At 46.5% G+C, this 16,386-nt stretch overlaps 1 protein-coding gene across 1 annotated transcript; it reads left to right on the top strand.

The window, feature by feature from the left end:
• The first annotated feature begins 794 nt into the window (after positions 1–794).
• On the top strand, positions 795–9,022 carry CRYBA4 (crystallin beta A4). Its single transcript, XM_025399075.1, has 6 exons — positions 795–817; positions 1,406–1,456; positions 2,065–2,183; positions 4,188–4,329; positions 6,645–6,787; positions 8,690–9,022. Exons 1-6 carry the CDS (start codon positions 797–799, stop codon positions 8,835–8,837), a joined length of 624 nt encoding a protein of 207 aa, XP_025254860.1. The 5' UTR covers positions 795–796; the 3' UTR covers positions 8,838–9,022.
• The last annotated feature ends 7,364 nt before the right edge of the window (positions 9,023–16,386 follow it).

The following is a 16,386-nucleotide window of genomic DNA, read 5'->3' as shown; positions in this document are numbered from 1 at the left end:
CAAGTGTGCTACAGTTTGCAAAGCATGTTTGCAACTAACAGCTCCTTTATGCTGCCCACAGAGCCATCTGGATTCATCTTCGGGCTTTGTGGACTTGGCAGGCCCTGGCCTAGACCTCTTCTCCTGCCTCACTTCCCTTCAGGTCCCCTGAGCTCCAGGCCAATTGGGCTACCAGCTGTTTCTTGTACACGTGCCCCAAGTTCCCACCTCTGAACTTTTCTTAGAATGCCTCTGCTTCCATCTAACTCTGTACATATCTTCTTCATCCTTCAGAGTCTAGTTCAAATGCCTCCTCCAACAGGCAGCCTATCCTGATTGCTTCAACTGGAAGAGAAAGGGGAATGAGAGGAGGAAAGGAATAGACATTTCCTGAACGTTTACTCTGTACCAGGTGTGTTATGTAACCTCACAACAACTCTGTGATATAGTTTGTTTCTGCCGCATTTTATAGGCAGAAATTGAGGGGAAATGACTTGCTCAAGCTCACATAGCTAGGAAGGATGCTTCTGGACTCCTCCTCTAGTGTTCATTCTCCTGGTCTAGTCAGGAACCTTGCGGGGCTAATGAGGGCCAATATTCCGCCTCTCTGCTTCTTCGTGGCTGATCCCTGGGGGTGGTGATCTGGTCCATTCCCTCCCTGCTAAAGCCAGAGCTGCTGACAGCTTGCCATTGGCTCTTCAGCCAGGGCTGGCTTTTGTTTCTGTGGCCCAGTTGCTGAGTCGAGGCTTTGTCTCCCAGGGGCCCCTCTTCCCTCCCTGCCTATAAGAGCCTGACCTCGGCTGGTCTCAGATCTGACATGTTCCCTGGGCCTATCTCGGTAAGTCCCAGGTTTGGAGGAGGGATGGGATCAGAGTTCTGAGTGAGCATCCTGGGAGGTGAGGAGCCCAGGTCCCCAGTCCTAGGGATGTCACTGTGTCATCCTGAATGCCATCCTCACCCTAACCAATGATGAGCCCCAACCATCAAGACCAGCACCTGCTTCCCTCATTTAAAAACAAAATTATTCCTGTAGCCCTGTTGCCTAAATTTCCACCATTAGAGCTACCTCTTTGAGCTAGGCGTTGTCTTTGGAAGGACTGTCATTTTAGCACTTGCTGGGGTGATGTACCCACCCACCAACAGCCACAGAAATTTTCCCATAACAAGCAGATAAGAGAATACAGAGTGGGGCTTAGAGTCAATGAGACCCAGCAAGGGTGAGTTTTGAGATGGGGATAGGATGGAAGATGGCACTGGTGACAGATGGAAATGACAGGAGAGGGACAGCCCAAAGCCACGCATTGCCCCTAGCCCAGTCACTCCTGGACTCCCCATGTGGATCCTGACCAGGTCTAAGCCAGCCATCTACATAAAGAGGACAGCAGAGGGACAGGGTGGACTATTATGATGTTCTTCTCTTCTGTAGGAAGGGGCCACGATGACCCTGCAATGCACCAAGTCAGCGGGACACTGGAAGGTAGGAAGAGGCATGGGGAGGGCGTGTCCAGGAGGTGTGGGGAGGGTTCAAGTCCCCACGAATCCTAGGAGGAGGGTATTATAAATGCCTATTTCACAGAGGTGCGATCAAGACTCAGAGTCGAGAAGGGACTTGTATGTCACACACAGGGAGGTCGAATGTGAACTTGGGTCTTCTGGTTCCCAAAGTTGACCTGTTACACTCTTTGGCAGAGATTGCAGTCTTTGGGCATGATTTCTTTGACCATCTCTGTGTGTGTTTGTTTGTTTTATAAAGCTTTTGGATTTATCATCAACCTTTAAAAGCCTAGAAGAACCACATAAAAGTCCAGATCTAGGGATCGTATTGAGAAATTGGAAGGTCTGGCTTGCATTCCCACTTGGCAACCATTGGTGGCACTGGGAAGAGGCCACCCATCTACCTGGCACCTGTGCTCTCTAGTGTCTCACAGTCCTCACTGTCCTTGCCTGCCTGGCTCCTGGGGGCATCTGAGTTTGCAATCCCTGCTTTACCTGCCAGATCCTGGGGTGAGCCCCCAACCCCTCACCCTCCATGGGACTCTGATGCGGATCTCCACCTTCTTTTTTTTTTTTTTTTTCCTGGCACAGATGGTGGTGTGGGATGAGGACGGCTTCCAGGGCCGGCGGCACGAATTCACGGCCGAGTGCCCCAGTGTGCTGGAGCTTGGCTTCGAGACTGTGCGATCTTTGAAAGTGCTGAGTGGAGCGTGAGTCTAGGGGGATACTGAGTTGGGGTAGAGGGTGGACAGGAAGGGACCTAGAGACGGGTGCTAGGACTTTTAGCTATTATAGGTCCTCTTTTCCTAGTGTGCCCTCCTGAAGCGCTGAGGAGTGTGCAGGACTGCCATGTAAGGTTATGCAGGTTGTGCACGGCCCAACAGTGGGAGGGTGTCATTTACCCAGACCCTGCCCACTGGATGAGGCAGCTCTGCGGGAGAAGATCCTTAGAATCCAGGGTTGGATCTAAAAATGTCCCTCCTAGCCATAAATTGAAAGCCAACATCACTCACCAAAAGTAGAAGGTAACTATAAAAATGAATATAATGTTTTAATGCTATTAATTTTTAGCTAAACAGTCTTGTTGCTAAGCATGTGGCCCGATCATTTTTTGTAAAAAAACAAACAAACAAACAAAAAAACCCAAAAAACCAAAATTAAAAAACAAAAGAGAGAGTGAGAGAGAGAGAGAGAGATTGTGAGATGTAGAGAGGTGTTAAGGACACAATAATAACACACCAAGACTTTCTAGACCAGTGCCGTTCAGTGGACCTGTCTGCAATGAAGGAGATGTTCTACATCTGCACCGTCCATTTCAGGGCCACTGGCCAGATGTGACCATTAAGGATTTTGAAAGGTAGCCAGCATGACTAGAAAACGGAATGTTTTATTTAATCTTAATTTATTTAAGTTTAAATTTAATTAACTACATGTGGCCAGTAGCTACCATATTAGATAGAAGGTTGTAGAAGGTTGGAAAGCAAGTAGAAAGGAGATATGGCCAGCAGCTACCATATTGGATAGCAGGCTCTAGAAAGTTGGAAAGTAGTTAGAAAGATGTGGCCAGTAGCTACCATATTGGATAGAAGGTTCTAGAAGACTGGAAAGTAAATAGAAAGGAGATGTGACCAGTAGCTGCCATATTGGAAAAAATTTCTGGAAGGTTGGAAAGTAGACAGAAAGGAGATGTGGCCAGTAGCAACCATATTGGATAGAAGGTTCTAGAAGGTTGGAAAGTAGATAGGAGATTTGGAGTCACTTAATCCTATGCCTGTGAGTGCCACCTGAGGTCATCTTGGGTGATTTTTACACATCTCATGCTTTAGTAAATACTCTTTTAGCTTCTGATTTGTGCAGGTGGGGAATGGGGGTCAGATGGGAACAGAGACTTTCTAGGGGTATATCCAGCAGGCTGACAGACTCAGCCAGTAAGCAGATAATGAGTTCGGATAGATTCAGACAGTTTATTACTTACACAGACAGCAAAGGCAAGGTGCGCACGGTGTCAGCTTCCTATGTCCCTTGTCCTACGGGATGACACCAAAACAAAGGGGGCCGAATGACAGGCAGCAGGAATGGTGGGAACCCTGTGGCTGAAGAACTGCTTCCATGCTTCAACGATAGCTTGCTATTGTCACCTGTGGGGCGGCGAGGTGGCAGATGAGGAACTGCCTCCTGAAAGCCTCCCACAAGAGAGGGAGGAATATAAGAGATGGCCTTGCAGTAGCTCCTCACAAAACGGCCCGTCTCCTACACCCTGGCAGGATCACAGGGAATTCCACCAAGGTGAGGTCAGTCTGTGATGAGCTTTGACTCTGCGGCCTCTGTGGAAACCAACAGAGGAGCAATGTTGTCAGGGCACCTGTGTGAAGCAGTTTCCCTACCTATGGGACACACAGCAAGTCAGGTCTAGAGCCGGGTCCCTCAACTTCCGCACTACTGATGTTTCTGGCTGGATCATCCTTTGCAGTGGAGGCTGGCCTGTGTATTATGGGATGTTTAGCAGCATCCCTGGCCTCTGCCTGATAGATGGCCTTCCCAGCCCCTCCCCTAATGTGACAACCAAAAATGTCTCCAGGCATTGTCAAGTGTTTCCTGGGGGCACAATCACCCCTGAATGGTTGTGATTGTGACCATTCTAGACCCATCTGCTGGTCTAGAATGCAGGGTGAAGGGGACGCTTACCTCCTGCATGCTCTACCCTCTGTCTGCAGGTGGGTAGGCTTCGAGCATGCTGGCTTCCAAGGGCAGCAGTACGTTCTGGAACGGGGCGAATACCCGAGCTGGGATGCCTGGGGTGGCAACACGGCCTACCCCTCTGAGAGGCTCACCTCCTTCCGGCCTGTGGCCTGTGCTGTGAGTTCTACCACTTCTGCGTCCCGGGGAGGTCCGAGCCCCTCACGTGGGCACTTGGGAATCAAATGTCCCAGAGCTGAAATTCTCATGTCACCACTTCAAGCTGTGTGACAAGGGCTGTTAGTCTCTTTCCTCTCTTGGCCTCAGTTTCTTCATCTTGAAATGGGGCAATAGTACCAATGTTGTTGGGAAGAAGAACATATAGCATCTGGCCAGAGCCCACCTTAAACTCTCTGCTCACAGCAGCCCTGGTTTTGACAGGAGCCCCTGCCAGCTTTGTGCCTTTTTTTTTTTTTTTTTTTTGTGATTCAGGGACCCTGAGAGAAGTTGGGTACCAGGGATGGTAGGGCCCAGTGAGGATGAAGGGTTTCATTTCTTGCTCCTAATTCGATATCAATGGTCCTGATTTTACATTTTATTGCTGTTTTTGGAGTGTGGGTGGAGGTGAGCATTATTATTGCCATCTCACCGATGAAAAAATTGAGGCTCAGAAAGGTATATTTTAGGCCGGGCACAGTGGCTCACACCTACAATCCCAGCACTTTGGGAGGCCCAGGCGGGTGGATCACTTGAGGCCAGGAGTTCAAGATCAGCCTGGCCTACATGGTGAAACCCCGTCTCTACTAAAAATACAAAAAAATTAGCTGGGCGTGGTGGTACATGCCCATAGTCCCAGCTACTCAGGAGGCTGAGGCAAGAGAATGACTTGAACCCAGGAGATGGAGGTTGCAGTGAGCTGAGATCGCACCACTGCACTCCAGCCTGGGCACCAGAGTGAGACTCTGTCTCAAAAAAAAAAAAAAAAAAAAAAAAAAAAGTGTATTTTATTTTTCAACTCTTATTAATTTAAAATGACATAAGGCATCATATTTACCATCCAAAATTCTGAAGGAAAATCCTGGTATGGTCAGGATGGATTATCCCTTATCTGAAATGCTTGGGACCAGAAGTGTTTTGGATTGTGAATATTTTCCCCAGATTTTGTAATATTTATAATATCTACGGTTGAGCAGCCTGAATCCAAAAATCCAAAATCTGAAATACTCCAGTGAGCATTCTTTGAGTGTCATGTTGTCACTCAAAAAGTTTTAGATTTTAGAGCATTTTGGATTTCGGATGTTTAGGTTAGGAATGTTCAACCTATACATTTATGTCTCTATGTATATACACATCCAGATAAACATCTACATCTATATCTATATAATCTATGTATCTTGTCTATATTGCACACATAATTTTGCCACAAAAATGGAATCATAATGAGTCTAAGGCTTGGAAACTAGCTTTTCTCACTGAGCAAATATATCACAATCATCAGTCTAGGTGATTAAATCTCACTTCCATCATTTTTCATAGCTCCCTAGTATTCCGTTTTGTGCATGAGTCCATTTGTTCATTTACTCTGCAACCAGTCTAGATATTGTGCTAATATGGGGACCCGTGGTGGGCTGCAACAGACACAATCCCTCATTCCCAGCAGTTTCCAACTTCTGAATTCATTTAGTTCTCAAAAGAACCCTGAAAAATGGGTATGGTTAGTTTCATTTTATAGATGCAGGAACAGAGGCTCAGAAATCCTGTCTAACCTCAATCAGTTGGTAAGTGGCAGCTGCTTCCTGGTAGGAAGGATTTGAGATGATATCTCTACCCTTCCTTCCTCTCTCTCTCTCTCTCTGTCTCTCTCTCTCTCTTTTTGATGGAGTTTTCGCTTTTGTTGTCCAGGCTGGAGTGCAATGGCACAATCTTGGCTCACTGCAACCTCTGCCTCCCAGGTTCAAGCGATTCTCCTGCCTCAGTCTCCCAAGTAGCTGAGATTACAGGCATGCGCCACCACACTTAACTAATTTTCTGTATTTAGTAGAGACAGGGTTTCACCATATTCGTCGGGCTGGTCTTGAACTCCTGACCTCAGGTGATCCGCCCACCTCGGCCTCCCAAAATGCTGGGAATATAGGCGTGAGCCACGGTGCCTGGCCTCTACACCCTTTTTCTTAACCACAGTGTAATACCTCAGCTTACCACTGGATCCCCAATTTCGGACGTAAAGGTTGATTCCTTTCTGTTTGTTTGTTTTTGAAAAAACTGTTAATGACGAACATTCTTGCAGCCTATTTATTCCATGATTATTTTCTTTGTGGAAATTTCTGGAAGGGCAAATGGTAAGGTTTCTGGTACCTGTTGCCTTATTGCCCTTCCAAAAGGTTTGCAAGGAAGGTTGATTTGGGAGACAAGGGCAGGGAGTGTGGAGGCCAGGAGAGGCTCCTGGGTTTCCAACTGGGAGCCTGGTGGCCTGACTGTGTTTCCTGTTCCTGTAGAACCACCGTGACTCGAGGCTGACAATCTTCGAGCAAGAGAACTTCCTGGGCAAGAAAGGAGAGCTGAGCGATGACTATCCTTCCCTCCAGGCCATGGGGTGGGAAGGCAATGAAGTAGGGTCCTTCCACGTCCACTCTGGGGCGTAAGTGTATCCAAGTCTCTGCCTGGCAGGGGAGGGAATATTGGGAAGGGTAGGGATACCTCCTGTGAAAACTGTGTGCTGGGGACTTTTGTGCTCTGATGCCCACATTCCAGAGGAGAACACTGAGGCACAGAGAGGTATCGGGCAGAATTTGAGGGATTGAAACGCAGATCAAACTGGGTTTAAGCCCAAAAGATATTTATCGGCCCCTGTAATTAGCTTCAAGCGCAACTGGATCCAGGTGCTACAGCAGGTATCTGTCTCCCCTCCACAACCCCCCACCTGTTGCCCTGCCTGCCTGTGTGTGGCTATATTCTTAGACGAGAATGTAAAGAGCTTCATCTTTGCATCCGGCCAGAGGGAAAGACAGTGTCCGGTCTCAGTGACTCTATTAAAGGTTCCAAGAAAGGTGCTCATTGGTCCAGCTGGGTCCTGTGCTCAACTCTGAACCAATCACCATGCGCACAGGAATGGGGTGTTCTGATTGGCTAGGTTTGGTCATGTGGTCATTGCTAGATTCAGCCTCATTTTCTCAAACTGGCTGAGAGCAGAGCCAACAGGGTCTATGGCCAGGAGAAGGGAGAATGAATGCCCCCGCCATAAAGAAACAGGTGTGGCTCAAGCAACCTGCTCAAAGTCCATCAGCAGGTAGGTAACAATCCAGCTTCAAACTCAGCATTGACTGGTCCTTTCCTTTCCACCCAGGAGGTGGCAGGTGAAGGCTAAGGTGTGAGATTCTTATTTAGGGAGGACATCAGAGCCACTTTCTGAGGTGCCCCTTGGCTCCTGGTAGGCAGGGGGCAAAGATGGGAGGTAGGGTTTTTCATCTTCCCCTCCCCCCCCCCCTTTTTTTTGCTTTGGTTTTCTCAGGAACCACCAAAGAATCATGTTATTTTAGAGTAAGAGGGACCCCTTGTGATTCTTGAGTTCACTTCCTCTTTTACAGAAAGGGAAATGGAGGCTTGGAAAACCAGACACCAATCCTTGTCCTGAACAGAGTAGAAATCAATGAATTGGGCCAGACGCAGTGACTCACGCCTGTAATCCCAGCACTTTGGGAAGCTGAGGTGGGCGGATCACCTGAGGTCAGGAGTTCGAGACCAGCCTGGCCAACATGGTGAAACCCCGTCTCTACTAAAAATACAAAAAATTAGCCCGGTGGCTATGCCTGTAGTCCCAGTCACTAGGATGAGGCAGAATTACTTGAACCCAGGAGGGAAAGGTTGCAGTGAGCCGAGGTCGCCCCACTGCACTCGGGTGTGGGTAACAGAGTGAGACTCTGCCTCAAAAAAAGAAAGAAAGAAAGAAAGAAAAAAGAAATCAATGGACTGAAGTGATAGCTTTTTTCTTGGAAGTGCCTCTGGATAAGGAAGGAGGGGGAACGGAGAAAGAACAAGACTTCCCATTCTTTCACTGTTCTTTTATTCAGCAAATATTTAGGGACCCCCTTCTTCTGTGCTAGACTTTTATAAATTTAGGCAGGTGGAGATAACGATGAACAAAGCATACACGTTCCTACACTCATGAGCTTACCTGCTGGCAGGGGAGGCTGATATTTTACAAATAATTTGAAAACTGTCGAATTACATGAGTGCTACAAAGGTATAATAAGGGACTGTGGCCTGATTTGGGGAACGAGTCAGATTGCCCTCATAATTAAGCTGAGCCATGAAGGACAAATACAACTTGTCTAGGAAAAGACGGGCTGGCATGGTGCTTCTGGCAAAGGGAATGGCACGATCAAAGGCCCTGTGGTAGGGGAGAGAGCATGGCACATTGTGAGCACTGAAGAAAGGCCAGGATGGCTAGAATTGTGTGCGTGTGCATAGATCCCTTTGCCCCTGTGTTGATCATCATGCTGGTGTCTCTGTAGAGTAACCCTCTGCCTTTTCTCTTTTTCAGTTGGGTTTGCTCCCAGTTTCCGGGCTACCGTGGATTTCAGTATGTGCTGGAAAGCGATCACCATTCCGGTGACTACAAGCATTTCCGGGAGTGGGGCTCTCACGCCCAGACCTTCCAGGTGCAGAGCATCCGCAGGATCCAGCAGTGAGCAGGGGCGCGGCACGGAGGAGCGCATGCGTGCTTGTCTGCAATGGAGGCGCTCTGGAGGCTGTGGCCTGCTCTCTCCTTCTGCCTCCCCCTGTAACCCGTGTGAACCCAGCACCCACGTGAACCTGTCCATGCACAGTCAGCACAAAAAACTCAAACGAATAAAAAATAGAAAGTCCGGTATTAGCTGTGCTTTTCAATTTTATTAATCTTTTCGAAGAACCGGTTTTTTAGCCTTGTTTTCTCTATCATTATTGCACTGAGTTTTACTCTTCGGTTTCAGTATTTCCTTTCTTTTATTTATTTCAGGCCTACTTTGTTCTTAGTTTTTCTAGCTTTTTTTTAAGGCAGACTTTTGGGTCATTAATTTTAGGCCTCTCTTTCCCCCACCCAGTACAGTCATTTAGCTATAAATTTCCCTCCAAGTATGGCTTTAGCTGCTTCCCATAAATATTAATTTGATGTGTTTTCATTATTGTTCAGTTTGATATTTTCTAGTTTCACTTGTGATTTTTTTTCTTTTGACCTATGGGTTATTTAAAGGGATGTTATTTAAATTCCAAATACTTTAGGATTTTCTAGGTGTTTTATTGTTATTGGTGTGCTTTTAAAGACCAGTGTGGTTGGAGAACATACTCCATAAGATTTAAGTCTTCTGAAATGAATTAAGACTTATTTTTTGGCCCAGCACATGGTCTTTTTATTTTTATTTTATTTTATTTTATTATTATTATTATTTTTTAATGAGACAAGGTTTCACTCTGTCACTTAGGCTGGAGTACAGTGGTGCAATCTTGTCTCACCGCAGCCTCGACCTCCCAGGTTCAAGCAATTCTGCTGCCTCAGCCCCACAAGCAGCTGAGATTACAGGTGCGTGCCACCACGCCCTGTAATTTTTGTATTTCTGGTAGAGACAGGGTTTGCCATGTTGCCCAAGCTTGTCTTGAACTCCTGAGCTCAGGACATCTGCCTGCCTCAGCCTCCCAAAGTGCTAGGATTACAGGCCTGAGCCACTGCTCCTGGCCACATGGTCTATCTTTGATAGGCTTGGTAGTACACTTGAAAACTATTTATATTCTGCAGTTGTTGGGTACAATGTTCTGTAAATGTCAGATCAAATTTGTTAACAGTGTTGATTCGATTTTTCTATATCCTTGCTGATTTTTTTTTTTTTTTTTTGAGACAGGATCTCATTCTGTCGCCCAGGCAGGAGTATAATGACACAATCATAGTTCGCTGCAGCTGTTTTTAAAAAATCAATTTTAGTGAATTACATAGAAAGAGCTATTGGTTATTTGGATTTATCTGTTTCTTCCCTTAGTTTTGTCTATTTTTGATTTCTGTTTTTTTTTTTTTTTTCCTTCAGGAATTGTGATGCTCTGTTGTTAGGTGTACATACATTTATGATTGTTATGTCTTCTTGATAAATTGTTCCTAGCTTGTGGTTTTCAAAGCCACGCGTGGAGAGAGTCAGTCTTCTCCCTTAGCAAAACTTCTCATACCTTTTTTTGTCTCTTCCCAATTCTCTCTCACACACACAGTACCCTGGAGTCTCTCATGTAACACCCTCCATGCTCCAAAGAAAGCCTATAAAACAAAGAAACCCCTGTTCCACGTGCAGACTGAGTGGCAGGATTGGTCTCTTCTCTCTATCTCTCTTTTTCTCCTCCCCTCCTTACTTTCTCCTGGCTCTGCATTTTATAGATTGTCTAAACCTCTCTCATGAGCCCTCTAGCTCTTGTTCCAGGCTCTCTTGGCCCATCTTCCTCTGCCCACAAATGTCCCTGATCAGTCTGATAGGGACAGGAAAGGGTGGGGACCTGAATAGTCTGCTGGAAAAGATAACATTATTTGGCTCAGGAAGGGGAGGGGAATGTTTAGGAACATTTGTGCCTCAGTACATTTTAACTCCTTGTTGTATCATTGCATTTATTCAACAGATCATTTGCCTGGGACGTACAATGGTAAACATGACACATAAAGTTTTTTCTCTCACTCAGTTTAATGGGGAATGAATGCAGACAAGTACAGAGCTGTTTGCAAATATTCTATGGCAGGGGCTGTGGGTGGGAAGCATGGGGTTGTGGGGCAGACCCTTCTTGTGCCTACCTCTACTCAGATGTCCCTGAACATCTGACCACTTGCTTGACACCTTGATGTGAATGTCTAATACACATCTCAAACAAAACCGGACCAAACATAACTGAAGTTACACTTTTCAAGTTGTTCAGGCTAAACATCTGGAACGATCCATAACCCTTCTCTTTCTCTCAACCTCCCACATTCTAATCCATTGGCAATTCCTACTAGCTCTACTCTTTTTTTTTAAGACGGAGTCTTGCTTTGTCCCCCGGCTGGAGTGCAGTGGTGCGATCTCGGCTCACTGCAACCTCTGCCTCCCGGGTTCAAGTTATTCTCCTGCCTCAGCCTCCCAAGTAGCTGGGATTACAGGTGTGTGCACCACACCCAGCTAATTTTTGTGGGGTTTTTTTGTAGAGACAGGGTTTCACCATGTTGGCCAGGCTGGTCTCGAACTCCTGACTTCAGGTGATCTGCCTGCGTCGGCTTCCCAAAGTGCTGGGATTACAGACGTGAGCCACAGCGCCTAGCCACTAGCTCTACTCTTAATATGTACTAGAATCCAACCCACTCATCACCATGCCCACATGCTGCCATCCTGGTCCCAGCCACCCTCTTCTCTCTCCTTCTCACGGTCCCTCTGCTTTCGTCTTTGCCCATGAGTGATCTGCTCTCTGCCCAGCATCCAGAGAGGTCTTGCTAGAAATGTAAGGCAGATCTTGTCACACTCCTGCTTCAAGTCCTCCCGTGCTCCCCATCCCATGCCAAGAAAACAACAACAAAAAAACCCAATATTATTCCCAGTCCTATGAAGCTTGTTACCATCTGCATCTCCCCGCTCTCCCCACAACCTATTTTGATCTCATGTCCCTGTATTGATTATTCTTTAAATATGCCAGGTGGCTCACATCTGTAATCCCAACATTTTGGGAGGCCAAGGTGGTAGGATCCTTTGAGCCCAGGAGTTCAAGACCAGCCTGGGCAACAGAGTAATATCCCATCTCTACACAAAAAATTAAAAAAAATTAGATAGGTGTGGTGGCATGCACCCGTGGCCCTAGCTACTTGGGAGGCTGAGGTGGGAGGATCACTTAAGCCTGGGAGGTTGAGGCTGCAGTGAGCCATGATGGTGCCACTGCATTCCAGCCTGGGCAATGAGAGACACTGTATCAAAAAAAAAAAAGCACCCCGAAAGAACAACAGCAACAACAAAAAGCCGGGTGCAGTGGCTCATGCTTATAATCCCAGCACTTTGGGAAGCTGAAGTGGGAGAATCACTTGAGCCCAGGAGTTTGAGACTACCTGGGCAAAATAGCAAGACCCTGTCTCTGTATTTAAAAAAACAAAGAAGAAGAAGAAGACGGCAAGTGTATGAGTCTGCGCCAGTTGCTATAACACAATACCACAGCCTGGGTGACTTAATCCACAGAAATGTTTCTCATAGTTCTTGAGGCTGGAGACCAAGATCGAGGTGTTGGCAAGGCTGGTTTCTCCTGAGGCCTCTCTCCTTGGCTCTTAGATGACCCCTTTCTCCCTGCATCTTCTTTTATTTTTATTTTTATTATTTTTGAGATAGAGTCTCACTCTGTTGCCCAGGCTGGAGTGCAGTGGTGAGATCATGGCTCATTACAGTCTCCACCTCCCAAATTCAAGAGATTCTCCTGCTTCAACCTCCCGAGTAGCTGGAATTACAGGCATGTGCCACCACGCCTGGCTAATTTTTGTATATTTAGTAGAGACAGGGTTTTGCCAGGTTGGCCAGGTTGATCTCGAACTCCTGACCTCAGGTGATCTGCCTGCCTCAGTCCCCCAAAGTGCTGGGATTACAGGTGTGAGCCACCATACCCAGCCTCTTCCTGTACCTTCATGTGGTCTTGTCGCTATGCACATGCATCCCAGCTGCCTCTTCCTCTTTTTATAAGGACACCAGTCCTGTCGGATTAGGGCCCCACCCTAATGGTCTCATTTAAACTTCATCACCTCTTTCAACACCTTACCTTCAAATACAGTCACATTCTGAGGTACTGGGGGTTGGGACTTCAACACATGAATTTTAGGGGGACATAGTTCGGTCAAACACTCTCCCATCTGAGCTATTTCAGCTGCTAGATGGGCACACAGTCCAGCCCATAACCCAGGCTCATTCCCATCTGAGGTTTTCAGCTTGTGCTGTTCCCTGTTCCTAGAACACTCTTCCCTCCGCTATTCCCACCAACACTCTCCCGCAGAGTTACATTCATAGACCGTCAGACCTTCTAGATTTGGATCTAGAACAAGGACCCTTCTAGATCACCAAGTCTAGCGTTTCCCAACCTTTTGTCTTTCCTTGTCATCCCCCTAGAGAGTCTTTTTAGACGTTATTTTCCTAATCACCTCCCCCTATGAAGTTTTGTTTTTAGAGATGGGGTCTCATCATGTTGCCCAGGCTGGTCTTGAACTCCTGGGCTCAAGTGATCTTCCCACCCCGGTTTCCCAAAGTGCTGGGATTACAGGTGTGAGCCACCATACCTGACCCCACCCCATGAAGTTTTAGTATCACAAATATAAAGTATGTAATATATGTCTGTACAAATTCTGTGTGTATAATATATACAACATATATATATACACACACACAACATATATATATATATCTGTGTTTTATACATAAAGAGTAAGATGGTTTTTTTGCTTCCCAAGATGAATTTTCACCTCTTGGGGGTCCTACTGAAGTACTGGGGGTTGGGGCTTCAACAACATTCTTAACAATATTGAGAATGCATAATTTTATCTCATCGTGTGTGTGTGTGTGTGTGTGAGAGAGAGAGAGAGAGAGAGAGAGAGAGAGAGACAGATTGAAACAGGGTCTCACTCTGTCACCCAGGCTGGAGTGCAGTGGCACAATCTTGGCTCACTGCAACCTCTGCCTCCTGGGCTCCAGCAATCCTCCCACCTCAGCCTCCCAAGCAGTTGGGACTAAACTACAGGCACATGCCACCACACCCAGGTGTTTTTGTTTTTTGTAGAGACTGGGGTTTGCCATGTTGTCCAGGCTGGTCTTGCACACCTGAGCTCAAGCAATCCGCCTGCTTCACCCTCCCAAAGTATTGGGATTACAGGGATGAGCCACCATACCCGGACTTCATCCCTTTTTAACATATAGGGAAATGGAAACCCAGGGAAGTGTGAGGACTTGATCAAGGCCATACAGGAAGTTAAATGCAAAGCCAGGATTCAGACACAGCCTTGTTCATTCGTTCATTCATTCATTAAACATGTATCAAATGTCTGCTGTGTACAAAACACTGTTACAGGTTGCAGGATCTAATAGGGAACAAAGATAAAATCCCTTGCCTTGGGGAATTTATATAATCATCTGGGGGTACAGATATTTCCCCTATACCTCCATGGCTACTCAGTCAGGATTTTTCAGACTGTTACACAGATGTTGTAACATTGTTCTTTGGAAAAAAAAAATCATGTGCATTAGTTTTGGGTATTGTTGGTGTCCACACTGCAGGACTTCTCAGCACCTACAATAGTTTAACATGTATTGTGAATCTCTGGAAAGGAGGATAGAATATTCAGAGTTTTCCAATTTATTTGACCATGGAAGAATTATGACCTTTTTATTTCTCTTTTGTGGAGCACCTTGCATTATGAGTGGTCTGTGGAACGTAAGGTAGGAAATGCTAGAGTTAGCTGCGATAGCCACTCAGAGCCTAGTATGAATTAGTTTCCTAACGGGCTTTAGGAAATGGACTTTGGAAGTTGTAAGTGTTGCTGTAGGGGTAGGGGTACTGTCCAAGAAGTGGTCCCATAGTCAGTCGCAGGGAAAGGGGATTAGGCAGACATAGGGCTGAGGACAATTTAGAGAGGCCTGTGAAGTCAATCTCTGTGGACTCTGAGGCCTAGAATGAGGGCTGGGGTTGGCCACCATCTTCCAGCTAGAAGTGTCCTCACTCTGAGCCCCTGAGGCCCTAGAAGGCACTGGATGTAGAGGGCTCTACTGTGCCTATCACCGAGAGGCCACTGTTTGACTTTGACAGGAAGGCTGAGTTGGTACCAGCCTCCAGGAAGAGGCCATCATGGGTTTGAGTTTGCCTCCTGGGCTTACCAGCATGCAACCTCAGTTTCCTCATCTTTTAATGGAGAAATTCTCATCTCTTTGCTTGCAAAAACTTAAATGATGTATTATATACACGTCTGTGCCCAGGGTACACCCAAAAATCTTGGTAAGCTCTCAGTAAAGGTTGATGGAAATTGTTAGTATCATTCTTAATATTGTTATTAGTATCATTGCACCTTTCTCGGTCCCTTTGCTTTGACATCTTCCCTCATCTCCACCCAAAACCCTTTACCCAAGCATACCTTTCTCAGAATAGTGATGATAACAGTAATATCGATGATACATATTGTGTTTATCCCTTTCACATGTGATATAATTTAAACCTCACAGTAACTTATTGATGCAATTGTTGTCTCTTTAAAGCAGAGACATGAGGCTCAGAGGCTCTGAGAGTTCAAGCAACTTGCCTGCGACCACCCAGTCTGCAGGACCATTGAGCCCACTGCAGGTTGTGCAAGGTTTTCAGGGGTGGATGAAAGATATAATGGGCACAAATAAAAGGTATAAACAATAAGCTGCTGGGTTCATGTGCTCCCTTAAAAGAGTTAAATAAGGGGCCGGGTATGTTGGCTCATGCCTGTAATCCCAGCACTTTGGGAGGCCGAGTCAGGCGGAACACGAGGTCAGGAGTTTGAGACCAGCCTGGCCAACATGGTGAAACCCCATCTCTACTAAAAATACAAAAATTAGCCGGGTGTGGAGGTGTGTGCCTGTAATCCCAGCTCCTCAGGAGGCTGAGGCAGGAGAATCGCTTGAGCCGGGCAGCCAGAGGTTGCAGTGAGCCGAGATCGCACCACTGCACTCCAGCCTGGGTGACAGAGCAAGACTCTGTCTCAGGAGAAAAAATTTGATAAATAAATAAGGAGCCCTTCACACTGTAGTATGAATGACTATGGAGCTTCTCATAGGAAAGCCTTAGGTCCCTGGGGCAAAGCAGGCAATACTTGCTGAAGGAAGGAAGGAAAGAAGGAAGGAAGGAAGGAAGGAAGGAAGGAAGGAAGGAAGGAAGGAAATTGAAATTTGGTGGTAATCCTTTTAGAAGCCACCTCAGTCAGAGCCAGGACTAAGGCTGGCAACCATAAAAAATGGGAGCCCAAATGTGAGCTGATGCTAGAGCAATAGACAATAAAGAGACAATTTGTCAGGGGCGATCTTGAGAGGGGAGATAACAGAGCATGAAATTATTTTTCATGTCTTGCCAGGGGACCAATTTTCCCAGGTTATAAAAGAAAGAGAGCTTAAATTATTGATGCTATTTGGTCAGAAGCGAGCAGTAGGCATGGAGCACCCATCACCCAGAACACTGTGCACAGCCAACAGGACTGAACACAGGATCCAGGGCTGCGGATCCCAAACCAGCAAC

The sequence above is a fragment of the Theropithecus gelada genome, chromosome 10 (assembly GCF_003255815.1).
Source record: "Theropithecus gelada isolate Dixy chromosome 10, Tgel_1.0, whole genome shotgun sequence".
NCBI lineage: Eukaryota > Metazoa > Chordata > Mammalia > Primates > Cercopithecidae > Theropithecus > Theropithecus gelada.
This window is presented reverse-complemented; position numbering and strand designations above follow the sequence as displayed.